Source organism: Megalobrama amblycephala, linkage group LG3, assembly GCF_018812025.1.
Source record: "Megalobrama amblycephala isolate DHTTF-2021 linkage group LG3, ASM1881202v1, whole genome shotgun sequence".
NCBI classification, from domain to species: Eukaryota; Metazoa; Chordata; class Actinopteri; order Cypriniformes; family Xenocyprididae; genus Megalobrama; species Megalobrama amblycephala.
Window position 1 is genome coordinate 17,136,336 of NC_063046.1, and position 26,932 is coordinate 17,163,267.

Below are 26,932 nucleotides of genomic sequence, written 5' to 3' on the forward strand. Positions count from 1 at the left end.
CATTCTACTCATTGTGAAGCTCTCCCAAGTGTTTGAATCGGCTTTACTTGACAGTATTCTCAAGCTTGTGGTCATCCCTGTTGCTTGTGCACCTTTGCCTACCCAATTTCTTCCTTCTAGTCAACTTTGCATTTAATATGCTTTGATACATCACTCTGTAAACAGCCACCACATTCAGTAATGACCATCTGTGACTTACTCTCTTTGTGGAGGGTGTCAATGATTGTCTCCTGGACCATTGCCAAGTCAGCAGTCTTCCCCATTAGTGTGGTTTCAAAGAACAAGAGATACCTGGAATTTATACTGAAGGGATGGTCATTTAATGAAACTCAAATGTAAATATTCTAATATTTTGAGATACTGGATTTTGGACTTTCATGAGCTGTATGCTCTAATTAACAAATTAAAAAAAAATAAACTTTTGAAATGTTTTACTTTACATGTAGGGAATCTTGTATAAATTAAAGTTTCATTTTTTAAAATAATTTACAATAAAAAAATTAAATTTTAACGATATTCTAATTATATGACCAGCACCTGTATATATATTAGTGACACTATCAATATGTTTGGAGGTGTGTAGTGTACACAGTCTACATAACTGCTGTAAATAAGAGAATTTGAAACAATTTTGTACAGTATACAAGACATTTGTAAGGAGGTAATGACAATAGTGCTTAATACCAACTTTACTGCTTTATTAACCACAGCATTGATGGTAACTATAGTCCCCATGGTTAAATTCTTCAAGAGTGTTGTGTCAGGTTCAAGGAGGCACAAAAATGGACACATAAAAGAGTTACCTAACTTTATTAATTTCATTATTTTAAAACTAATATAAATCCCATGGAATATCATCCTGGGGCCATTAAGTCTATGAATGCATGGACACCTGCCATTAAGTACTGCATTCCAACACTCCATTCAAAATTATTACAGTTTTTTCCTTAAAATTCGGCAATCAGAGTGGAAATACACGGCCTCAGCACACTCTCATTCTCACAGCACTCCTGTCTTTTGTCTCTCATGTGCAAGTATATGCAAGTTAGCAAGTCGAGATTAATATTAGTGTTAGGATTTCACAGCAGCAAAAAAAAAAAAGAAAGAAAAGAAAAAAAAGGAAAGGAAAGGAAAAAAGAAAAAGGAAAAACAGTTTGCTGCACAGTTGCAGAACAAATGCATGTTAATGATAATATCTGAGAAGAAATAATCGGCTAACAAGAGTCACTTTCTAGGTCGTTGAGAGAAATAAATGAAGCAGGCTAGGAGACCCTGTTGATATAATAAATAATCCGTTTCCCAGCACTTCACACTTGCGGTGGCTGTTTCTTCAGGCCTGTAATCCTCACAGAACCAAGTCAACAACATATCGAGCTTGTCTGAGAAATGACACTTTCTCCATTGCCCAATCAAAAATCCAATTTCATTATACTATAAAAAAAACAACAATCAGAATACAGAGAGGTGACATTCATTTTTTTCTTTCTCTTCTCTTTGAAAATACATTAGGTGAAGTGCGTTACATGTGACGTCAGATTGAGGTGCTGAGAGGGGACTGATGGAACACAACTGTGTGAATGGCGGTGAAGTGTGCAGTTGGTTCTCATCATGGCTGGAGCTGAATTCATTTCAAATCCATCAGTTCAGGATGTAATGCATATAAATTTAAAATTAAATGTACAAGGAGCATTTGTTAAACCAACTTCCTGAATTCCGTTAGCACTGTTAATGAGCTGAAGGAAAATGGAATGGGCTCCAGCCCAGGTTCCCGTGTTGAGAGTGAATTGGCGTGAGGGTGAACACTATTACAGCAGCTGATCTCTTAACCATGATCTTGTTTCCTAATTAAGGAATGTCTTGATTCACTTAAAAAAAAAAAAAAAAAATCTATTTCAGATAGATCACATTGTCTAAAACATAAAACTAATCAACATACTGATCATAAAATTGAGTCCTGCAATGTTTTAAAATGGAGGTTGACATTCTATTCCAGTAAAGCAAGGCATCAGGTACGTAAAAATGCTTCTTTACTAGAGCAGCAATCCTCGCCTGCAAGTTCTCAGGCCTTATGAGGCCTATTTCATTATATGTGCAAAGAAATGCATTGCAAGGAACCATGCAAAAATAAAATACAATGACACTTATGAAAACAAAAGCTACATAAACCCTTTATAAATACAATACAATTCAAAACCCTTGATGAAGATGTCTTTTTTTTTTTCTAGCTGTACTGGTACTACATGATAGCTGGCACGCTAGGCTTGATGCTTTTTTTTATGGATTGTTGTTTTTCTTTTTTTCCCCATAGTTGCGCAGATATTTCATGCCATCTTTGGTTGAATGCGTTACTGACAAAAATGAAAAGGAAAACAACAAATAAATGTCCAACAAAAGGGTTGCAAGAAAAATAGCATCAACTCTCTGAAGATAACTGAGCTTCGATGTCCACTCTGCAGATGGGGCATTTCTTGTTAGTGAGGAGCCATTGGTCTACACACAGTTGATGGAAGAGGTGCATACATGGAAGGCGCCTGCAAAAAACAAAATGCAATCAGATGCCTTTAATATTTAACATTCTATACAATATAATCAGACGTTAATATTAGCTAAAAGGTAAAAAAAAAAAAAAATGATTGACCACCATAATAAAGAACCAACATATAGTAATTCACATGTTCCAACTACAGAGGGCAGCAGAGATAAAATAATATATAATATAAAGAGAGATAGTATTCAAGACTGCCTAATGGATTTAAATTTTAAACTAAGGAACATTGGGGAGTCCCAAATGTATAAAGAAAGAAAAAAATTATAAAATAGATAACAAAATGTGTTTGTTTATAATTTATCGTATTGTGTGATATATATATATGGGTCATTGACGAATGAGGTTTTTCAAAGTAAAAAAAACCTAATGGAGATACAATTAATTTTGAAGTTTTATTAAGTGTTAACAATGACATTATGTGGTTTTTATAATCAATTAACACTGCTTTTGTCATTTTTTACAAGATGGACAAAATTTGCCACCAAAAAAGTCATTCGGTTTAACCAAAATTTCGGTTTTATTGAATGTTATGCTGAATGATGATATTTTCAAACAGTGCTAATAGGCTGATATCTAGCTAGCTAGCAAAAGGACAATCAAACATTTTCTATTTAGTACAAGTTTTTAAAATAATTACCATTTTCCATGTTTTATAGCGGTTGTACCGAATGACCCGATGTTTCAGGACATGCGTATGAGCAAGTGAAAATATCAGTTTTCATTTAGCTAAGAGAGAGTTAGTTACTTTGCTTCACAACCATGTGGTCCTTTGCAGGTGTCTGAATGATGTCACATCCTATCACATGATACTGCCCGCATGACTTGATCCAAAATGGTCCCTTTATATTGGTTACTCCGAATTACATCAATGAAATTCATTTTTCCGGACATTCTTTCTCATAACAAAGCAATGACTTCTACAAATAATTTTAATACCATTTTGCACTATTTTGATATATGATGTTATAAAATCATGCCAGAACATGAAAATATATACATTTATTACATTTTAAGATATTTTAATCACAAATGAAATAGCTGTATTGGCCTTTGGACGGTTAAACCGAATGACATTTTGACACTTCAAAATCCTTAAAATACCTTGGATTCAATAAAAGAGATCTAGTTGTACGACCTTACATACTTTGGATGTCATTTCTTTGTTTTGTATTATTATTAAGGCCTTTGGGAAAAAAAAAAAATGACTCGTCACGTCATTGACCCACAGAAATATATATATTATATATATAAAAATGTAGAGTGCCTTTTGTAAAGAGCATCATTCTCTACAACTGTTTAGAAAAAAAGCAAGAATCATGTGAAGCATACTATAATCTGAAAATCCAGTGTTGTGTTTACCTGACATCCTCCCCTTCCTCCAGTATAGATAGACAGATGGTGCATTTCTCCTCTGTATCTTCCTCTGCCCCCTCCTCTTCCTCTTGCTTACCATGCAGCTTTCTCTGTGCATGAGAAAAAAGCATAACAGCCATTATAAGTAGTATCACTGCACCCCAATTCTCATGAACTGGTGAGCAACACTAGCACACATATTAGCTCTTTCTGTGTCTTCTTTCCCCCAAAATATATACAAGCAGTTCATATGAATGTCTTTAATTGGGTATCTTTTAATATTAAGTGCTGCAGTTGATGATTGCAATACAAAGCAAAATAAGCACAAAGAGCAGCATAACATGTTATATAAACATATAGCAACAGTCTTTTTTTGTGTGCTGATCATAAACAACACGTCAAGCAAAAACAAAACCTAAATTTCAATGCACATATTTTTTTTTTTAAATAAATACAGACACACATCTGTTGTCAATGTGCTCCTCAACAACTAGATTGACTAGGCCATTTTTGACTATGACTACTTCCTGCCCCCGTTAACATCTACACAATATGTGAGCTAAAACATGTTTTCCCAAACTATTTGTTCACATTTTTTCTCACCGAGTTTGAGGTTGAGTGCATATTTTTCCCAACAGATGCCCATGCTTCAGGTGCTAACTGTTCCTCAGTGTCTCTCTCCACCACCTTCTGTATTAGGGCGGCAGGGTTTTAGATTACTGTTATTCAGAAATGTAATGCATTCTGTCATCTGCATGGAACCTTTTCCTACATATCAGTGACATTTCAAATGTCTACACTATGCAGCTTTTGGCAATAAAAGGACTGGGTGAGGATTTGTGATATTATGGCTCCTGGTTAAGTTTTTTTTTTTTTTTTTGTGTGTCTCTAACAGGAAGCCCCTATATTATATCCTCAGAGTCTTTTTGCAGACTGTCTGTCCATTATCACCAAACAGGACGTTATTTTGACCACCTCACGTAAAACACTAATGTTTGTAAGTGGAAGTGTTCTCACCTTTTTGTATTTGTGTGGGTAGGTGCACCTCTCTATGGTTCCCTGAGAGGCTCCTCGGTTCACAGTCCCCAGTCGCTCTTCTAAATGCAGCAGATCCTGTTAAACACACTACTTGTTACATTACTGCTTTTAAAAGGGTCACATCATGAGGAATTCTTGATCACAGAGAGATTAAAACAACAGAACATCTACGCATGTCGACTAAATCGACTAACAAAAGAGCAACAAAAAAAATTAATCAAAGAGTCAACTATATTAGTAATATACAGTGCCAAGTTTATTTATGAAGCAAGCTAGAGAAGAGGAGAAACGTAGAAAAGTTTTTTTGGAGTGGATTGTTCTGTGAATCTGTCAAAATGTAATGGAGGCTGTGCAAAGACGCTATTACCGAAGAATGGAGGAGTTAAAAATGATGCAAACTCTCAGCCTATGAAGGCTGATTCACATGGGGCATTGGCATCAACACCTCTCATTTACATTGAATAGGTGACATCACGCATTTCTGTTCAATTGTGGGTTCTGCTGTGTCGCGTCACTGGTGTTTCTTGCGGCAGAAGTTGCAGAAGTGCCAACACAGATGTCAGCCAATCAGATTGCCTTATGCAAGTACCCTAGTGCAGACGCTAGCCAACTGCGTTCATGCAACACTGGATAATCGAGGAACATCAAAATGGAGGAAAAGCTTATCATTGCGGTGGGTAATCACCCAGTTCTTAGTCTACATGTACGGGGACTCATACCAGAGGGACCGAGCCTGGAAGGAGGTGGCAGAGGCAGTTGATGAATCTGGTGTGTACTGTGCTTGTATTGTGTGTCCATGTACTTTGTTTATCATTGAATGACAGCTAGCATAGTATAGCGTGTAAGCAGGAAGTAATGTGATTGGCTGTTGTCACTATGACGGTTGCGTCAGCACCAAGCTTCAGACACACCCTCAGACAGCCCTCCGTCAAGTGTTGACACCCTGTGTGACTGTGGTGTGAGTGAGCATAGCCAAATAAACACACAGAGCTTTTTACATGCAAAGGGGCGTTTCTTAAAGCTACAGCAGTGACATACACACAATTCTGAAGACCAGTGAGAATGTGGAAAAAGGTCATTAAAAACTAAAAGATTAACTAAATATGACCACTACTAGTCATTATAACATTAGTAGTATAGGACTTTAAGAGGGATATTATATATATATATATATATATATATATATATATATATATATATATATATATATATATATATATATATATATATATATATATATATATATATATATATATATAAATATTTTTATGCAGAATAAATATATACTTTATTTTTATTCTGCATAAAAATGATTTATGCAGAATAAAATGCATGATTACCTCATATGTGCGGCCAAAGGTCATTCTGGAGGAGATGTAGCGAATATGTGGATATGTCACCTCAGGCATTGAGCCAGTGTGCTGAAGGAAACAGAAACATGAAATTAGTGACGGCACCTAATGCAAAATCAGACAGAAAGGCAAATAATTCCTGTAATTTGGGCCCCGATATTTATGTGCACGCATGTCACTCCATATGACTCAAAAATAATTTTAGTCTTTCAAATATATCAAATTCAAATTTCACACTTGAAATGTCTAATGAGCTTCCATTATAACTTGTGATGCATAATTCATGCACCCATACAAATCATTCTGAAATAACAGATGTTGCGGATACACGGCTTGGTGCTGCCGCCATTAATCTGTGCCATACCTGAGAGCAAATCAGGGCTTTTTTATTCATGCTAATGTACGCATATATTTCAGCTGATGGAGGGGAGTAGGGACTCACCATCAGCTGAATGGGGAAATGGTGCAGTCTAGGTGGAGGGTGATAGTGAGGCAGATGTGGGTGCAGGTGTCCTGAAGGATAGGGAGCTACAGTAACACCAGCCTCGATGCCCAGCTCCCTAAAACAGCAAGAAGACCAACAACTGGCAGGTTAAAACATTGAACAACATAATGCTTGAAACACCAACATCATGACTAACAGATCATGGTTAGGGCTGCATGAAATTGGAAAAAAAACGACATTGTGATCTTTAGTTTTTCTGCTATATATTACAATATGAAAACAATTTCAACAGATGACTTGAGCTCTATTTGGAAAAAATTAATCATTCTAGAATAGTTGGGGTGATTTTGCATAGTTGGAGGAAATTTGCATAGAAAATAATAAAATTACAAGCATGGATAAATACAATAGAAGAAAGATACAAATTAAATGACTTCAGATAAGTCTAACAGTATTCAGGTACAGAAATTGAATAATCCAAATTGAGCTTTCGTCTTTTTGCACTCAAATGGTTTTAAATCACTTGAATGTTTAAACTGACAGGACCTAAAACACGTGTGCTAAAATTTCGCTCTATGATGGTTAAACTTTGCAATTAATCAGAGAATCAAGTGCGTTTACGAATCAACTGCGATCCCATTAATTGTCATTGCGCATCCAGTGATGTGAATATCGTGAATGCGCACATCACGATATCGATGCTAAAACGATATATGGTGCAGCCCTTATCATGGTATTACAGAGATGTTCAGTCATGTCAATTTGTAGGCCAACCAGGAAAAATTATTCACCATTAACTCCCTTAAGAATATCTAATGGGTTTTTAAATGAGAGCAGTTTTCAGTTAATAGTAAAATAAGGTCTATGGTGACATTAGTTCGAATAAAACTTGATTTGTTCCACAACATAAATCACTCTTTCATATTTCAAACATAAGTTGCTAAATAAGAACTTATTTCAATCATAAATCCTGATATTGTAATCATAAACTGATACTGTAAAAATTAACTCCTGAGGGAACCCATGGCTTCAAACCATCTGAAACATTAACTCAGAGAAACATTCCGCTTTGTAATGTACTCTACCATGTGGTCCTCTGGTCAGCCTGCCGAGGGTGCGATGACATAGTTTGTGGGACGTGAATGTGATGTCCGTGACCGTAGTTAGGATGCATTCTATGAGGATGTGGCGGGGGTCTCTCATGTGCTCGCCTTAAGGAAAGAGGAATAAAATTTGTTACACTACAGCAGGACACCATTTGCAGGGGCATTAAAATAAAGCACCTTATTGGAAATTTTAAATTGTAAAAAATTTTTAAAGCAGAAAAGCTTCTTAATACATAAGGCTTTGAGATTAGAGGGGGGTGATATGAGCAGCAGCAGAAAATAAAATATAAAAAAAAAAAATCAACTATAAATGGTATATACACTACCGTTCAAAAGTTTGGGGTCAGTAAGGTTTGTTTTTTTTTTTTAAAGAAATTAATCATTTTATTCAGCAAGGAAATTAAATTGATCAAAAGTAACCGTAAAGTTTTCTATTTCAAATAAACGCTGTTCTCTTTAAACTTTCATTACTTATATTTTCAAAAACATTACTATTTTCAACACTGATATTAAGAAATGATTCTTGAGCACCAAATCAGCATATTAGAATGATTTCTGAAGGATCATGTGACACTGACACTGAAAATTAATCTTTGCCATCACAGGAATTCATTACATTTTAAAATGTAATATTTCACAATATTATTGTTTTGACTGATGCAGATTGGTGAGCAGAAGAAACTTCTTTCAAAATATTTAAAAATCCTCAAACTTTTGAACCATAGTGTATTACAATACAGCTTCATTATGTAACATGAGTTAAAAACAAAAAGTAAGCAAATATCAAAAAATAAACAGGAATCACACAGCGACTCACGTTGGGTGCTGCATCATTCTCCGTCTCTGAACCTCCATCCTCTGCAGTATGTCGTGTTGGTGGAGCCTCTGGACAGGGTTTGGGCCCAGAACGGGCAGGTGCTGCAGTGCCTGGTGCTCAGGGGGAAGATGCTGAGACAGAGGGGCACTGGAACCTGGTAGATGGTGGGCAGGCATAGAGGGTGGAGGAGCAGGGGGCACCGAGTGGCCTGGGGCATGAGAAGGCAGGGGGGTGTGGAAGGGGAGGACGGGGTGTGGGATGACATAATCGCCCTGCGGAGGCGGCTGTTGAGGGGGAGGGGCATTGCCATGGGAGTGAGGACAAGAAGAGGAGGACTGGTGGTGCAGGGGGCGTGGCAGAGGGCCATCTGGAGGAGAAAAGGCATAAACGTTAGTATAAATGGCAGAACTTAATCTCCTTTTTTTCCTGAATGATACAAATCTGTCATAAATGACCATCAAAATCTGTCAAAAACAATGAACTCTGTTGATGGTAACTACTGAGAGGATGGAAAGAGTTTCAATGTCAACTTCACGATGACTGCAGGATGGCCTGGGAAAGTTTGATTACCCTCGAGTGGATGAGTTGTACTGTTTGCTAAGGATTTGACAGACAGAAGGGAATGAGGGAGAAAGTAAAGAAAAAACAAAGAAAAGAATGACCGCGAGATACAGGAGATAAATATAGAGAGAGAGAATGAGAGAATGTGCAAACAGGTGCTTCGGTGAGCTGTGTGTGGCAATTACTCCACTAAATTCAGGCCCACCAGGGAGCCCTGCCACGCTCATTTATATTCCACACAACACTATTGTGAGCAGAATCGGCAATTAAGTGGGACTGCTGGGCACACTACCTGCAGCACTTAACACATTAAACATCAGGTGTTTCATCTAATTACCATAAAGCACATGCACCAGCATCGCAGGATCTTCACATTCGCACTCACACACAACAGAGCACAGGCATCATCTCACATCAAATTTTATTTTATTGCCTTCTATTTAGAACATCTAATAAATTTGGGGTGCAACGGTGCATATTTCTCCAGCTCAGCTTGTATCATTGTTCTGCAGTCTCCTTTTGATTCAGTAAATACTTTTATACATTAGTAATAGGGGTGTAACAATTACATTATTTGCACTGTGCAATAAAATATATAAATTATCACTCAAATGTTTGCCTTCAGAAAAACTTGATGAATAGTAGAATAGTTTTACCGGAACCATTTCACTCCTAAATCAGCATTGGATTATAATATTGGATTGATATGATTAAAATAGTATGGTAAAAGTGCGTACAGGGTGGATGCATGTAGTGCCTGCAGGAAGAGAGCTGAGGAGGTTGGGGCTGAGGCTGGGCCACTATGGCTGAGCTGAATGAGTCGGCCACAGTCTGCTGGCTGGGTCCAGGTGCAGCCTGGGAAACGTAAGCAGGAGGCCGGGAGGCAGAGCCTGGACAGCAGGGGTCAAAGGCAGATGTGCCGTGGAACCCTGTGCTGCTGGATCCACTGCTACGCACTGCACTGCTACTGAGATCCACTGGCAGAGTCTGCTGAGACAGAGAGGGAAGACAGAAACCAACAGTTAATCCAGTGACAAATGTAATACATTAGAACAAAAACATCTGTCCCATTAGCATATGGCTGATAAACTGATTCTGAAGGAAAATACAAATGTGCTGCTTTCGGGTCGCTAGGGTGGTTGCTAGGGCATACATAAGCTAATAGAAGTTGCAAAAACAAGCAAGTCAAGAGATGAATCGGTCAAATTTTTTTTTTACAAAATATTATTTCACTATATATTATGTCATTTTAGTTTCTGGGGGATTGTTTTTTCTCCATATGAAAACATATGATGCTCTGGCAACTCCTCAAAGACAGAAGGAAATATTAAATTTTTCAGCAATTTGAGCTGTTCTGATAATTAATAATAATGGATAATAATGGATAATAAAATAAAAACCGGAACTAAATCACTGTCTGAAATGAACTTTTTTACAATTTACTTAAAGCTGCAGTCTGTAACTTTTTTTGATTAAAAATGATCCAAAATCAATTTTTGAGCAAGTACATAAACAGCCAGTATTCAAAACTATCTCCTTACCTTAGCCTGATTCACAATGGTAAGCTTGTAATAATGTTTTATAATAAAAATTGGTACTGGTAGGTTTCCACAGGAAATTTGAGCATGCCGCCGTTCGTCTGTGCGTCATTACGTTTGTAACGTTTATTTACATGAAGGAGTCCCAGATAGTAGGCAACATGGCATGTGAGGATGCTGCCTGGTAGTGGATCATTTATAACCTTTTCTTACTGCAGCTGGAATAATTAAATTTATCATTTTGATGGTGGATTGTAATCCAGAAAGGTCCAAATGACAATCATCGGTGGCAACTGGAGATTAAATTGTAGTCAAAAGCAAAAGACTTCGGACTGTGGAGTGGCTACAGAAATCGAAATCTTCAGGTAACGGTAATACACACTAAATACACAGACACACAATTCTGATGTTGTTAACATTAACAATTTGAGGACAAAGTATAACAATAATAATTTGCACGGTTTAAACATTAGACAACTCATGTAAAGATGAGTTTCAAATAGAGATGCTGACAAAAAGGCAAAACTTCAGCTTTAAATGTTCTATAAGCGATGTTTTAATGGAGGGTGGCACTCCATATTACCTGGGAAATAACATGTCATATATGGGAAGCAAGGATACGACTCTGATAGTTGAAAAGGATCATTTGGCTTCATAAGCAGCTGTCAGTTTGTCAGATTATCTTGCTCCCCCTGATTCTCACAACTTTGACACACTGAAATGACGTGCTACTGCTCTTCTGCTCCACCTTTGATTTCAACAATATCTTTGTAGGACAGGTTTGTGAAAAAACTCCAGAATGACTAACATCTCTTACAACACTTTAAAAGTATGCCACGTTAAGTCTGCAGCAGACATTCACATGCTCAGATCAAGTGAGATTTGTGTCTCTTATTTTTGTGGCTGATTTGTTTGTTTTCACAGCTGTCTTCTCTTATTCACCTACCTGAAGTTTAATTGTAGGGTTAAGGGGTTTGTTGAAGAACATGCAATAGTAATAGCAAGAACCACTAAATATGAGCTGCATATCTCAAAATATCTTCCACATACTTAAAAAAAAAATAATACACATCTCAGGTCCATATTTTTAAAAATGATACTAGACAAAGAAATTACATGGATAAAAACCAAAACAGTATTAAATTCCTCCCGAAATGAGGGCATTCACCCCAAATCTAATCCTTTACACACTTTGATGTATAAAACATGCCTGACATCACCTCGCTTCGCTAGTGCCTCCTGTCTGCGCATATCCGATGACTAGCTAACGGCGATTACTGCTCATTGCCCCATCATCAAAGACCACAATCTTTCACTGAATGCATTCGGCATAGAAGCACTTCTTTTCATGCTAAACCTCCTGATAGCCCAGCATGCGTTGAGACAAATCGTCACGGCATAAGCAACAAAAAAAAATTGACACACAAACTTACTTATTACTGACATACTCATGCACAACATGCACACACAACACTTCTCTATGCTGGTAAATAATAGAATTCAGCAGCCAAGACAATTAGTTCAGTGTGAATTATTCAACAAGACTGAGAGGATGGCCTCAAACAAACTCCCCTGTGGAAAAGCTCAGCTCCAGAAAAATAATTTTTTCATAAAGGTGCTTTGGATTTTCCTTTTCATCGCCAAAACATGAAGGGTGATTTAGCATTTCATGAAGGAAGAATCTTAAGTAATTCCAAACAAAAACATATGCTCCTAAATGCAAACCATGTGTAAAATGAAAAACAGACGGTTTTGTCAACAATACAGACATTATGTTCTGCACATTCATCGTGTTATTTTGATTATAAAACAAAGAAGCCAAGAAAACAAGAACTAGAATTACGGCTTTCGGCATCAACCGCTGCAGAAGCTTATAATATCCTTGCCTTGTCCTACATTGACATACGAGGTTCTCAAGAATCTGACATGCAGGTATGAAGGTACCTGGTCGTGGTACTGGTTGCTGCTGCTCACCCCTCCACAGGGTGCAGGCATGGCAGTGGGCCTTTCCAGAGGGCAGCTGGACTCTGGGAAGGCTAAGGAAGAAGGGACCGGGGTGGCGTGGTGGTGATGGTGGAAGTGGTGTGAGTGACCGTGGGAGTGCTGGGTGCCAGACTGCGAGGGGCCGGACTGCTGCGTCGCTCCACCCTGCAGGCACCCTGAGTGGGTGTGCCCCAGAGAGAGGTGCCCTGAAGATGGCCCGCTGCAAGGGGAGTGCTGGGGACAACAAGAGGGTAACCTAGGCATCGCCACACCTCCGTTCTCACCCGACAAGCTTCTTCTGCTGTCATCTGATTGGGGCAAAGAAACACATAGAATTAAAAATCAATACAAAAATATCAGTAATCATTGTCACTGTCACGTATTTGAAAGCAACTTCTTGATAGTGTACCTTCAGTGGCAGTGGTGTTGGTGGTGCTGGGTCCTGGCACTCCACCGTGGCTCTGAGCAGCCAGTGTGCTATCAGGGGCAGCCGCTGAGCAGCTACTGGAGGGACCAGGACCCTCCTGTGGCGATTCTGAGGTACAGGCATTATGGGAAGAGGAAGAAGAACTGACCGGCTGTGGGTGTGTGCTGTCAGAAGTGGTTGGCACGACTGAGAGATCTGAAGATGGAAAACACAAACAAACACAAATGATAAAACTTCTGACTAGCAATGGAAAATACACTGTTTATTTGTCGATATTATAATTTTTTATTTATCGTTATTGGTCAGTACTGGATATTTAATTGTTTATTTTCCATATTTTTAATAACACCATTATAAATGTCTTTACTGTCACTTTTGATCAATTTATTGTGCCCTTGATGGATAGAATTTATTTCTTTCAAGGAAAAAAAAATACTGTGTATATGCATTTTTCATACTGTACTATATAATGTGGAGGTACCTGAATTTGGATGTAGCATTTAAAATGACTGATTTCAGTTTGTGAGAATTAATAATCAGTACATATCAGCCAGAACTGTAAAATCTTTGATTCCATACTTTTGAAGAATTCTTACTGAGCTACTACCCAACAGCCTGTAATTTAAGTACACCTTTATTGATAATTACAAGGGTTTTTTGCAACTTAAAGGGGTTTGTTGCAACTGACAACAATGGTTTTCCCCAGCTCTAGAACATCAGTGTCAGCGTACATGTGCATTTTCACACTTACAGACTTTATTCACGAAGTGGCCCATGAGGATAGTTACTCATTAACATTCCATTACGAGTAATCCATCTGCTTTTTCCTTGCAAATTAATTTCTCACTCCGTCAAAAGAAATGCAAATGCAATCATATCTCGGCCTGCTCTTTTACCACCCCACCAGCTACAGACCCCCCAGAGAAAGAGAGACAAACAAAGAGACACTTTATGACAGTAAATCAAACGAAACAACGTAAATGAGTTTTCCTTTGACAAACCTTGAGATATGAGAGTAAATCACAGATTAATGAGATAACACTACAAAGATTTTATTTCCTTATCCAGAATGGCAATTTAATTGGTTCATATAATAGTTCTCTCTGAATCTTTGGGGCCAGTGGCTGATTGCATAACAGACAGACTTCATTACGGTGCCTGCAAATGAAATTAGAATTAAACTCAATTACACTCAATAAAAGGGATGCTTTTTGTGTCCATCACTCTGTGGCTGTGAGAAAATGCTGTGCAGCTGCAGAGGCTATTTATACTGTTGTGCATGCTGAAACGATATAGATTAATCATTATGAACGGGGCCTGAACACACAGTCGAGATGCAATCCACAGCGCTGAACAACACTACCCTGAATCTACCAGATTCTTTCCTCCTCCCCCTCACACACAGAGATACAGCTCAAAGAGAGAGAGGGGGACTGCTCACAGTGAAAGATGAGTAGATTAGATGTGACATCTAATATTTCCCAAAACCACACAGTGTTGAACTGTGTGATCTAACTCTCATTCCAGACCTTAAGACCATCACTACAGCACCAAGTCAAGGAGACGCTCATCAAATACTCATCAAACCTGTTACATTTCAAATAATGGCTGACACACACAAAACAATCTCTCCCTTTATTTCAGAGCTCATCAAAAGTGGACAGCAAATTGTCTTCACTTGTTATGGTTATGCAATGCATGTCTGTTTTAAAAGTTGCAGTTACAGCTCATGTATATAGAGCTTTTGAATTTCAGCGCGAGAAGGGGTCATGACCAGAACATTCAAAAGGCCTTTTTATGTTCTGAAATGAGAGGATATTAAATTTCTGTAGAGTTCCTATTGCTTTCTCCCTTCAACTCCCTATGGTAATAATCTGAATGGATGGTGGTTTTCAATGCTGGATGCAGCCAGTGATCATGAAAAACACATGGATCTAGAGATGCACCGATTGTAATTTTCTTGGCCGATTCCGATTTTTTTGTTAGTGTGATCTGCCAATACCGATTTTTGCAGATTCCGATTTTCTTTCAAAGAACTATAATACAAAAATCTATTCTTCAACGCAAAGTTTTTTTTAATGAAAATAAAACAAGTAAAAAATCAGTAATAAAAAATAAAAAAAAAATGCAAAGAGCACAAATAAATGCAACAGAATAAAGAGAGCTATGAAACTAAGTTTTTCAGGTTAAGTGGGTTTTTATTCAGGTAAGAAATACTACAGAAATTAAAATAATCAAATGTAAAATAGCACATCCAGTGTTATTTTACGTTTACCTTAATTTCTGTAGTCTTTATTATTAAATACAGATTAATTCTTACCATTAAAGTTATAAACGTATTCAGTCAAGAGCAGAAAGTGATTTTCTTTGTCTTTTGTTCTTTGATTAACATGACAGACAGCAGCAGCAATATTGGACTGCTGTCCCTTTAAGGGTTTATGAACAGAACCAATAGACCCCTTAATCGCCTACGTCACTGTGACGTCACCGCTCTAGCTGGAGGCAAAACATAAATAAGAACTAATAGCGGGCGCGCTAAAAGTTTGAGGTTTTTCACTTTAAAATGTCGTCTTGTTGTGTTTTTGGCTGCCAGAATAGAAGGAACAGGACTTTTGGTTCAAAACTAAAGTTTTACCAGATCCTGGCAGACATTCCATCACAGAAATCAAAAAGATAATTGTGGTTGAAAGCAATACGGCGTACAGACTGGACAGAGACGATCATAAATAATACTCGTGTTTGCAGTGCACACTTCATATCAGGTAAAATAATCGATGCATATGTAATGGTGTGTTGGTTTTATCTAGTACAAATCAGCAAGTTTCTGTTTTATAGGTGAAAAGTCGCCAATTTTCAGCACACTAGCTAGCTTAAATGTTAAACAAACATACAGCGATAGATGAGTGTGCCATTCTTTGAATGGTCTCTTAAAATAATCCACATTGCTAGCCATAATCATAGTTACATTAGACAATAAGCCTTGACAAAATTCCCCGAACCACCCGAAAGTAATTCATATGTTGTCTAGGAAATATCCAAAACTTAAGTTAATTTACAAAAATAGCTGTCACGGTCCCGCAGAGTCAGTGACTGTACATATTCAGACAGTTCTGAACCTTCTTCTGCATCCATGTTTAATAAATCCCTCCTAAAACATGCTAGCTTATGCTTGTCAACATTGAGTCCAACGTCTCTTTTTGCCTCCAGCTAAGCCCCGCCCACCAGGAAACATTGCAATGTTTACAAACTTTTAAGGGGTCTATACTGTTGCACAACATGCGTTCTCTTTCTCAACTATAACGATCCAAAACCTACTGTGTTTATCTGAATAATCGGCAAGACGGGAATTTTGACATTATTTTGTATGTATTTGACCGCTTAAGCGCAGTAAGCCCTTATTTTGGTACTTGTGACTCTGTTTGACTTCTGTTTCTGTTTGAGACTGAGCGTGGCTCAGTGGTGCACACGCTTTTGGTGTGAGCGCGAAACCTGCGGGAATGACTAAAATTATGCGCAAAACAAGCACTATTTAACCGGAGCGAATGAGACGAGTGACAAAGAGGAGGCGCCGGCGCGGGTGTGTGTCACTACACCATCGGAGAGAAGAGAGCGAGAACGCGCAGATGACCTTATTGCCTGTGCCGCTGGTAACAAAACGGATCGGCTCGGAATTGGTAAGAAGTGAGACTGATCGGCCGATCACCGATCCGGGCCAATCATGAGGAAAATCGGCCGATTCCGATCCCTGGCCGATCGATCGGTGCATCTCTACATGGATTCATACACTCTTGCTCCTCTACATCTAAAGCTTTTGAACTTTACATTATAATGACGGACGTAGCACAAACTAAGAGAGAGAGAATGATACAGAGAAGGCACAAAAGAGAATAGTTAGCAGTGGTGTAAAGTATTTGAGTAAATGTAATTAGTTACTGTACTTAAGTATATATGGCTACTTTGTAGTTTTACTGTTTTACTGAGCATCAAAGATATTATCAACTTTTACCCTCTACTTGACTACATTTTTGAATAAGTTAATGTACTCTCTACTACTCCAATACATTTGTGATGACTGATGAGTAACGCAATTACCCGTTACATTTTGCATGGCACTTTTTCCGCAGCAGTTTATTTCTGCTACAAAATAAGTGATATCGCCATCTACAGGGCATTGAAGGCACTATAACTTGTGTGTTTTTTCCTGACATGCAGGGGAAAAAAACAAGATATCAAGGCCATGAAGTAAGAATTTGTCCTCACAATTTTTTCATTTATTCCCCCATTTTAAGATAATCGTGGGCACACTGAACAAATAAGTCCCCCTGAATGTAGTGGCCACAAAATAACTAAATTAAAACAAGGAAACAAATGAGCATAATGTGACCATGATTTACCTAAAATAAGGCAACTAATTAATAAAACGGGACCACGAATTAATAAGTCATAGGAACAAATTCTTAATTAGTGGCCACTGTATGTAATTTTTCCTGTATGTCATGTGCAGGGCTCTGTACATCTCCATACATCATGTAAATAAATAGAAAAGGTCTTCTCACCATCCTCGTCTACGGTGAGGTCCACCACCTCTCCAGCGCTCTGCCTGAGTGGCTGGATGACAGTGGACAGGCGATGACGGCCACGCCCCTCTTGAGCTCTGCTCTGGGAACAGCTGGGCCCCCAGTGCATCCTGCCATGGCTCCCTACCGAACGCGGCCTGCGCAACACACAGAGGACAGTCCACATAAACATAATTGTAAAACTATTTGTAAATGGCAAAAATCAATCTGGCCAGTGATCAATCTGACTGAATGAGAACAGAGCAAATGTACTGCAGGAGCAGACCTGTGCTTGTGGTTTGGACTTTTGTTGTTTCTAGTGAATTGCAGCAGGGCATTAAAGCAGCAAATTTAGCACCTACTGGAATTATCAAATGGAACGTGAATAAGAGTCAGCTGACATGAGAGCTAGAGCTCTTTACACACACTATAAACCTATGAGAAGATTCATGAGATGATAACATACACATATTTCCCACATATACACAGAACCATGACTGGTGTCATTCACAAAATAAGAAAAAAAAAAACATCAACAGATAAACAATAGGTTAAACCACCAACAAACTCCATGACCTGCTACTTGATCTAAGACCTTTAAGAAGAATGCATGTATAAAAATGTGTTTCATGAGAATAAATTCAGGAAAAAGAGATAAATTGAGAACATGAAAGCTATTTTCTTTGAGGAAGAATCCAGAGGAGGGCCACTCCTCAAAGCCTGAGCTCCCTGGTGTAAACAGTGTGAAGGGAGGGGAAGAGCTTGTGCATGGTAGAAAGGGGAGGGGCTTGTGTGCAGGAAGATCTGAAATACAAGGGCTGATGTCATTAACTTTCATTAGAGTCATAATCACAGGTATTACAGCACTAATTTGAAGACCATGACATGCACGATTCTACTTCAAACATTCTTTTCAAATTACTTATTTTTGTTTCCGTGTTAAGACAGCTGCATTTTTCTCTAATGCAGCCTCTGTTTCATGTAAATCCTGCTTTCTCGCAAATAAAAAAAAATAGGCTTGTTCATATGTTCAGCAACTATTTTATTTGCGCATTAAAACTCACATTAAGTCATAAGGCATTTACACGATCAGTGTTTGGAACTGAAACGTATTTCTTAACAGGTGTGATTTTCAAACTAACTAAAACCATGACCTTGGTGTTGCTAGAGCTAGGCTCTACTTTTTGAGATACAGGAATTTATTAAGCACAGGCAGCTTCAAATTTATTTATTTATTTTTAATAAAAGAATGAACCATTTGGGTCATGCAGAGCACAAAACTGATCAAATATCAAAAATATATGGATGACACAAAGCTTATATTGTAGTCTTTGAGAGTTACAAGAACCACACATGAATTGTAACAATTAGTAATGCAGTAACATAACATAATATAAAAATTGTGATGTTTAGCAGTGTGTTTCTGACTGTTATAAACTCCTGGTGTGGAGAGTTTAGTTTCCTCTGGAGAGTTTAAACAACATGGCGGTTTTCCAAAATTCTGAATAAATTATTCTGGAATTCTGTAATCACTCTAGGAATTCTACCCCTCTGCGAGGATTTGATTCCATAGGAGGTGCGCAGCGGCCCTGGTTGCCGTAAAGCAGTGTGTGTCTGGGAATTGGGTTGTTCTCCAGGCTGGGATATATCGGCCCCAAGCCCCTGTGTCTGGAGAGTAGGGAAGTCCCCTGCCTCCCAACCCAACACTGGTGAGCCCGTTAACCACAGATTGCATCATTAAAACATCAAAACAAAATGATTACCAACAGGCTTGGAGGGCTGAGGGATTCTCTTGAGATCAGGGGAGTGACTCCAGAATATTCAGTTTCCTTGAGAACGCCTCAGTGAGAGCGTTTACATGCACAATCTTACACCGACTGTGCTTAACAAACCATCAATATGTAGGTCAAGTGTTTTTTATTTAAGGTAAAGGACATAAGCAGTTTAAGCAAAATACACAGTGATTTTGACCATTACCCCAATTTCCTTCTGCTTGTAAACACCTTTACCAGTGTTCTGGTGGCTTCAAGGTGTGCATGTCTATTTACATTCTGACATAGCTGTCTATAACAAAATACTAAACAATTGTTATTTTGATACCGACTTGAAAACATTTAAGGGAGCAGATCAGATTAAACGATATGTTGTCAGCATCAGTATTCAGAGCAAAAACTATTATTAAAAAAACATCCCAAGGCATCCTCCAGAACATTTGTACTCAGAGGACAAATAAAACAAACACACAAGAAACAAATCACAAATTCTACATAACCATAAACACTTCCTGCTTCTTTAATTCAGTTTGAATTAGGGATGGGCATTTCGAGCAAAAATAATATTCGAAAATCACTGGGAATTATTCGATTATTATTCGCAAATCGCACCCCTCCCCCGCATGCACGCACGCATGCACACACAAACAGAGAGAGAGGGAGAGAGACCATTCACGCTTTCAGTATGATATTGATAAACTGTTTAATTCATTGGGGAATATGCTGTCTTAACTCAAGCCATATAATGATTGTAATTGTAAAAGAGGGGATTTTACTTTCTCTTTCATATTAGCGCCATTTCGGGAGCGGTGACAATGATACCGGTGTTGTTCCTGAACACCGGCAACACCGACTATCGCAGCAAGCCTACCTCAAGCCATATTGATTTTAGGCTGCCTAAACGCGTTATAAGATTGTGAACAGCCTGAATGACGGCACTTGTGTCATGTGAACATTGATTTTGACGTCTCTGTTATATGCCACGCTAGTCTGTGTTCTACTGTTGTCTAAGAGTTGATTGACAGCTTTTTAGGTGCGTTATTGGCCGCGCGCACCACCGTCTGTGAACGTGTCACCATTGAAAACATGAGGATTTTTTTAAGACGACAATCGCACAACCTATTCGATATTCTATAATTAAATCAACTAATCGAATAATCGAAAATCGTGACACATCCCTAGTTTGAATGCAATAATACGATGTCCTACCAGCATGTCAACGTATGTACTAGCATACCTACATGCACCCTGCTCACGCAGACATCACACATCATCACCACATTCTGTTAGGCTATGCAGAGTTGTAGACAGACAGTCACCGAGCACCACAAACTAACAGCAGCCATGCTTTACAGTTCCTCCTGAACATGGCTCGAAATAAACTTTTTTTTTTTTTTTTTTTTTTTTTTATGTTCACACCATAACTACCGTAATTAAAGGGATAGTTCACCCAAAAATGAAAATTTTGTCATTTACTCATACTCAAGTTGTTCCAAACCTGTATGTGTTTCTTTCTTCTGTTGAACACAAAAGATATTTTGAAGAATGTTGGTAACCAGACAGTTGACGGTAACCATTGACTTCCATAGTAATTAAATGGCTACAGTCAACTGTCAATTGGCAACACTGTCAAGGCTAAAAAATGAAGCCAGGTGGTAGAGCGCTCTTTTGTTGTTTGCGTTGTTTACTTTATTAAGTTATTCATGTTATTATTATTGTAATGTTATGTGCTTTGAGACATGAGGTAATTTAACACTCTCTCCGTTTTGGAGGAGGTGTGGCTTTGGAGAGCACTCTGAAGGAAGGGTGGGACCTTATGGTTTCAAAGCTAGCTTGCTATCGCTAACAGTGAATGAACAATTCTGCCTGCCACGATATAGAATATATATAGAATTCAACAGATGTGGGGTCACATGTTAAAATACATGCTATTCTACAGAGGCTTCAGACAAGGATCATCTAATTAGATTTTATTTATAGAACTATCAATAATAAAAGAGGAAAAAAAGAATAATAAAAAAAAAAAAATTACTGAATAAAAATAAAATAGAATAATATAAAATCATGCCCAAAATACCCAAGGCCCCAAGTTCTTAAGGAAGCTTTGAGAGTGTCAAATCAGGCATGGGTGCTGGGGAATACCCGGGGCTGTGTGTAACACTGCTCTTTAATTGGCAGGATCACAGGCAGAGCCAGAAAAATCACCTGAGACCTGTCTCTAATTACCCACAAGCAGGTCTGGGATTATTTTGTAAATTACACCAGCGTGGCATTTTGAGTCTATGGTTGGGACGGCACTGTAAACTGATAGGGTGGTACCCAGGAGGGAGAGGTGGTTTTGGAATTTGAGGAATTTTAGATCATTGTTCACACTCAACATTGCCTTGTTTGTAAACGTATTGTTGGAATTATTCTTCCTGTGCATCTTACACTAGCTTACAGTGGGTGGGATCAACACTAGCATGTTCCTGAAGGTGGCGTAAAGGTCAGGTGAGGGGCCCTGTGCAGAATTTAAAAGGGAGTCTTGACATTTTCTCAAGGTCTTTTTTTTAATAGCCAGCCACCCATTTCTTTATCAAAAACGACAGAACAGAAGTCCATGCAAAATGTGTCAAATGCCTCAGGATGCCTGTGTGTGTGGGAAGACATCCGCCGAGTTTTGCAAGCTTCTGCATTTAGAGACAGTGTGCCGTGATGAGATGGGGGAGGGGTGAAAGTGTCGTTGGAGCGGCTCACCAGCCAAGCAAGTGACCATGCACAACCACTGGATAGCAAGCATCTCGCTTTCCAAGGATACAGAAACACTTTCAGGCAAGATGACGATGACAACAAGAACAACAATTAAAAAAATATAATGCAAACATACAAATTTCCTATTAAACTGCATAATGTAAACATACAAATAGCCACAGCCGCTTGTGCATATTGAGAGCTCCACCAAATCCCAACACCATCCCGGAATTAATAGTCCAGCTATACAATTTCTTACACACATACTTTCCCTAGCCAGTCTCCATATGCACTATAAACAAAGGATCTTTGAGTGGAAGAGCGTCATTGCTCATCCAGCTGACCTTAGACACTCAGAGCCCCTCCTCCAGATGAGAAACACTCAGCATTCTGTTGCAAGTCCAGGCACCTCGGGGAGATGGGAAAGATTAAATGAGACCACTCTCGCTAGTCGCTACATAACACATCTAGTTCCTGGAAATGCTTTCCATAGGCATGAGTTTAGACTAGAGGAATGGAGGAGTGAAGAGAGGAAAACAGAACGAGAGGGAGAGCAAGAAAGAGGTATATGGGTGAGGAAGAAAAAAAGAGGAGGGTAAGAGAGAGAAAAATTTTGCCCTACACTATGACTATCTGAAGAAAGTCATATTTCATAGCTGTGCCTTCTACAAAAAATTGTTTACAGAGATGGATCTGGATGGTCAGGGTTAGGGTTAGGATCAAAATCAACAAACCAACAAATCAACCACCAATGGACTATTCGATTTGTGAGGTTGACTTGTTTATCAAGATCCATCCAGATGTTTGAGTATGTAGCCTTTATGCACAACCCCTACAAATCTAATCATGCCTAGTAGATGCAAAATATTACAATTATTTTACACTAATATAATGTAAATGTGTATAATATTAGAAAATTCTAATAATATAACATATAGCAGAAGGGAAGATAAAGTGCCATTACGCATCAGTATGACCAGAAAAGCTGTCCCATAGAACAATTAGAGAATCTGCCATAAAAAAAAAAAAAAAAAAAAAAAACATTTTCTAAATGATTACGTATCTCAAAAAACAAGTGCCTGTATTTCTCTGGATAACATTGAATGCAAACTACACATTCGTCCTGCTCAAACGTGCACCCCCATTTTCCTCTGACCTTGGCCACGTGATGTTTTCCTGAGCTGTAAAGCCTCTCCCTCCCCCTTCGCTGAAGTTCAATCCAAACCACAGCACAGTCTACAGCAGATCAGCATTCAGTAACAAATACACAAGCTCACATTCCTGCACACTATCTGTCTCTCCCATCCTCACTCGCCACACTATAGCCATATAACGGTAGGACCACATGATTTCAGCTGCATTCCAATGCTGTTGTTTGAACAGAGATAATAGTCCTCATGACCTTTTGGAAAATAAATGAGCGAGCTGTTCTTACTAATGCAGAGAAAAAAAATGTGCAAGAGAAAGGGGGGGGGGGGGGGGATTATATATATAACTGCTCACTATATAACTGGCCAACCTAATACCTAGACATCAAAATCTGCAGGCGAGTCAGACTTTCTCAAGCTTTTCCAGTAGGATGTGCTTCAACACCCAAACACAAGCACATGGCCGGCAGGCGGGGCATGAAAACCATACACTGCTCTCATCAACTGTAGGGATAGAGGGAGCATTGGCATCCCTGTCATGTGACTTTACCAATGGAGTCACATGAGTCTCACAATTTGGATATGTTCAGAACAGAAAACTAGTATAATGCTAACAGTATATTTAGCAATATAAAGTATGCTGCAGATAAGTTCCTAGAGTTTTTTTGTGACTCTCTCGCTGAATACAATTCAAAAATCAACAAAATATCAATTTTTTTGTGATCCTGCATAATTCGCCATTTCACCTCAAAATATCTGCAAAACCTAAAAGGTTTTAAAAGTGCTGTATACTGCGAAAGAGAACTCACTTCGGTACTGGCATACTGACCGGTGTCAGACTTGCTGCAGATTTCTGTGCACACGCTTGCTGCTTTTCAGTGTGTGAGTGCCGAATTTTGTTCTCTTTCAAGTAGGGCTGGGCGATAAAACGATAACGATATGTATCACGATAGACACGTGATCGATATCAATACAAAATGTGTTCGATAAAACGTTCTATATTTTTTTATTCTTCGTCGGAAGAAAACAGAGGTTGCGAAGCAAGTTTGGTTGCATTAACAAAGGCACTCGCTCTCTGGTAACCTAGCAACATAGGGAGTGACACGCTAGACAGATAAATTTACAACTATTACGCTATGTAAATATTGACTTACATTTGTTGGCAAACTTGGCATATGCGCCGATTAATGTTTCCGCCGGTGGGTGCCCACACTATAATGTTGCGCTTATGGCAACATTAAATCCTGGAGAGAAGACAATTCTAGATTCACGGCTGCACATGCAGGAGGACAAAAGTTTGAGCGCGCAGATGTGATATCTGAGCGAGAGCGCGCGCGCGTCCAGTTTTGTGCAAGGGAATCCGCCTGTGAGCGGAGAGATTGCTCGCGCATTTGATGCGCTCTCGACATTTTTCAATATAATAACGCCATAGAACCCGCATTAAATGAAATATTAATGTGAGAAGAAAGTCGTGTCTGAATTTCGCAATTTTGTATTGGTTAAAACAAATGGAGAATATCTAGTTTTTCTGTAAGTGCTCGACCATTTCCGTGTGTGGCGCTTGATCGCCGCCGTTCGTTGGAAATATTTAGCATCAAGATGGATGACTACATGCTTTAAATCATTGATTTGGGCAGCTTTGAGCAGCTCTTGAGGTTCTTATCCAGTATGGAAGATGAAATCCTCGCTGGTATAGCTGCGTTTACCGACTTTGATGAGGCCCGCTCTTTGCCTGTCCACTCAGTTGTCATCAGCGGGAAAATCTCTATGATTGCGTAGGTTGGTTATTTTCACAGCTAGAATATGACGGCTGCACAAATAGATTTTTAAATGCTCACAGTTTTTGTTATGTTTCTTACTGTGGTATTGTAATTGCAGGGATGAAAAAAAATTAGACATAAATGAAATGCGGGACACTACTTAAGTCTTGCGGGACAAAGCTCCTAATTTCGGGACTGTCCCGCAAAATGCGGGACGGATGGTCACCCTACTTTAGACTTATGTTTACATTTTAATTATTTGAGTTTTCCATGGTTGTTGACATTTCTGTCTTAATAACTGAGGGGATTATGATCAGAGGAAGGTTAAGTTTAAAATAAAAATGTTTAAATGTAATATATTTTTCTCCTGGTCCTTATTTTAAATGGGTCATAAAAAATATCAATAATTATCGATATCGACCGATATGAAACACTGATATCGTGATACAGTTTTCAGCCATATCGCCCAGGCCTACTTTCAAGGCTTGTTGTCCTTGAATGGTCAAATACACAATCTTAAAATGTCGGTCTTGGCGGTTATATCTTAAATGAACAAACAGCTTAGAAAAAAAAAACGGTTTGGGACATGTGTCAATATTGAATCTGTGCATTTAGGTCTTAAGGCCCATATATACTTCAAGTGAAATCGAAGAACGAACTGATGTGATGTAATTTCAGTCCAAAATGAAGTTCGTTTTGGGAGTTTGAAACAGCTTGCCAAAGCAAATTTTCCATAAAAATTTGCTCGGGCTGGTAAACACCCTGGTACCACCATTTGTCCATGGTGATTACGTAATAGATAGGTGTGCACAGAAGCTCCGCCTTCTTTCACGTGGAAATCTTTTCCGGTTTATTTCTGAGACACTGACATTGTTTTTCATGTTTAATATGGTAAAGCTGCTTGATTTTAAGCAATTTATTGTATAAAGGGCTATATAAATCTAAATAAATCAACGTGATGTGACTTTACTAGAGTGCCGAATTGCAGAGCTTGTGCAAACATATCCACATTGCTATGATCAGATGCTTTTCTAATGCTTTATTTTAAAAAATGCTCGATGATTTCTCAAATTTGTTGTTTTTGTTTAATTTGTTATCGAGAGGAAAGCGCTGTGTGGATATCTACATATTCATCTAAATATTGCTCTCAGCAGAGTGGACGGCTTCGGATGTTCGCTAACAGTATATCACTGGTCACGTATTTCGAACTTCGTTTTACCGCTAAGTGAAGAACAAAAAATAACTAACTTTTTAAAGTGAAAGCAAACTAATATACCCGGCTGCTGTAAATTTCTGGTAATTACCACCACAAAATCAGTAATTGATTATTATTATTTAAATGGGAAATAGAACACAGATTGACTTGTAACTCTTTAAGGAGGCACTGTTGCACTCTGTAGTAGTATCTTATTCTGAACATAACCAGCAAATCCCTGGCAGGCCCACCTGGTTTCCTGTGACCAGCACAACCTCCACTTAGAAGGCCAGCACACATTACAACTTTACAGCTGGCAACAATAAAATTACTTATCTTTGTGTGCATGTTAAATAAACATCCCTCCAGGCTTGACTTAACTGTGAAAACTTTGTTTGACCTCATTCATACTGTCACAGAGGTTTATGGGCTTTAGTGAACACTATGGGATAAAACATGCAAACATGCACCAGTGAATAAACAGCCTGAGGGGTTACTCATCCAACTGTAACGTCTCAATGATTCAGAGCCTGAAAAAGAAAACACCACTGATAAACCTCCAACGCACAGCCCACAATGATAAAAGTTCGGTATTCGACGAGC

At 38.5% G+C, this 26,932-nt stretch overlaps 1 protein-coding gene across 4 annotated transcripts in view; it reads right to left on the reverse strand.

The window, feature by feature from the left end:
• Positions 1-793: 793 nt before the first annotated feature.
• The window catches only part of rnf111 (ring finger protein 111), a 45,069-nt gene continuing 18,930 nt past the window's right edge, over positions 794-26,932 (reverse strand). The window contains exons 4-15 of one of the 4 annotated variants that reach the window (XM_048184326.1): positions 17,725-17,882; positions 13,151-13,363; positions 12,703-13,049; positions 9,958-10,210; positions 8,660-9,026; positions 7,822-7,947; positions 6,734-6,851; positions 6,280-6,360; positions 4,919-5,014; positions 4,505-4,591; positions 3,908-4,011; positions 794-2,531 (exon numbers count right to left, since the gene is read on the reverse strand). In XM_048184326.1, coding sequence (XP_048040283.1) covers positions 2,414-2,531; positions 3,908-4,011; positions 4,505-4,591; positions 4,919-5,014; positions 6,280-6,360; positions 6,734-6,851; positions 7,822-7,947; positions 8,660-9,026; positions 9,958-10,210; positions 12,703-13,049; positions 13,151-13,363; positions 17,725-17,882 — 2,068 coding nt within the window. In that variant the 3' untranslated portion in view covers positions 794-2,413. The remainder of the gene's footprint in view (positions 2,532-3,907; positions 4,012-4,504; positions 4,592-4,918; positions 5,015-6,279; positions 6,361-6,733; positions 6,852-7,821; positions 7,948-8,659; positions 9,027-9,957; positions 10,211-12,702; positions 13,050-13,150; positions 13,364-17,724; positions 17,883-26,932) is intronic. The other 3 variants (XM_048184327.1, XM_048184328.1, XM_048184329.1) reach the window with 3 other exon arrangements.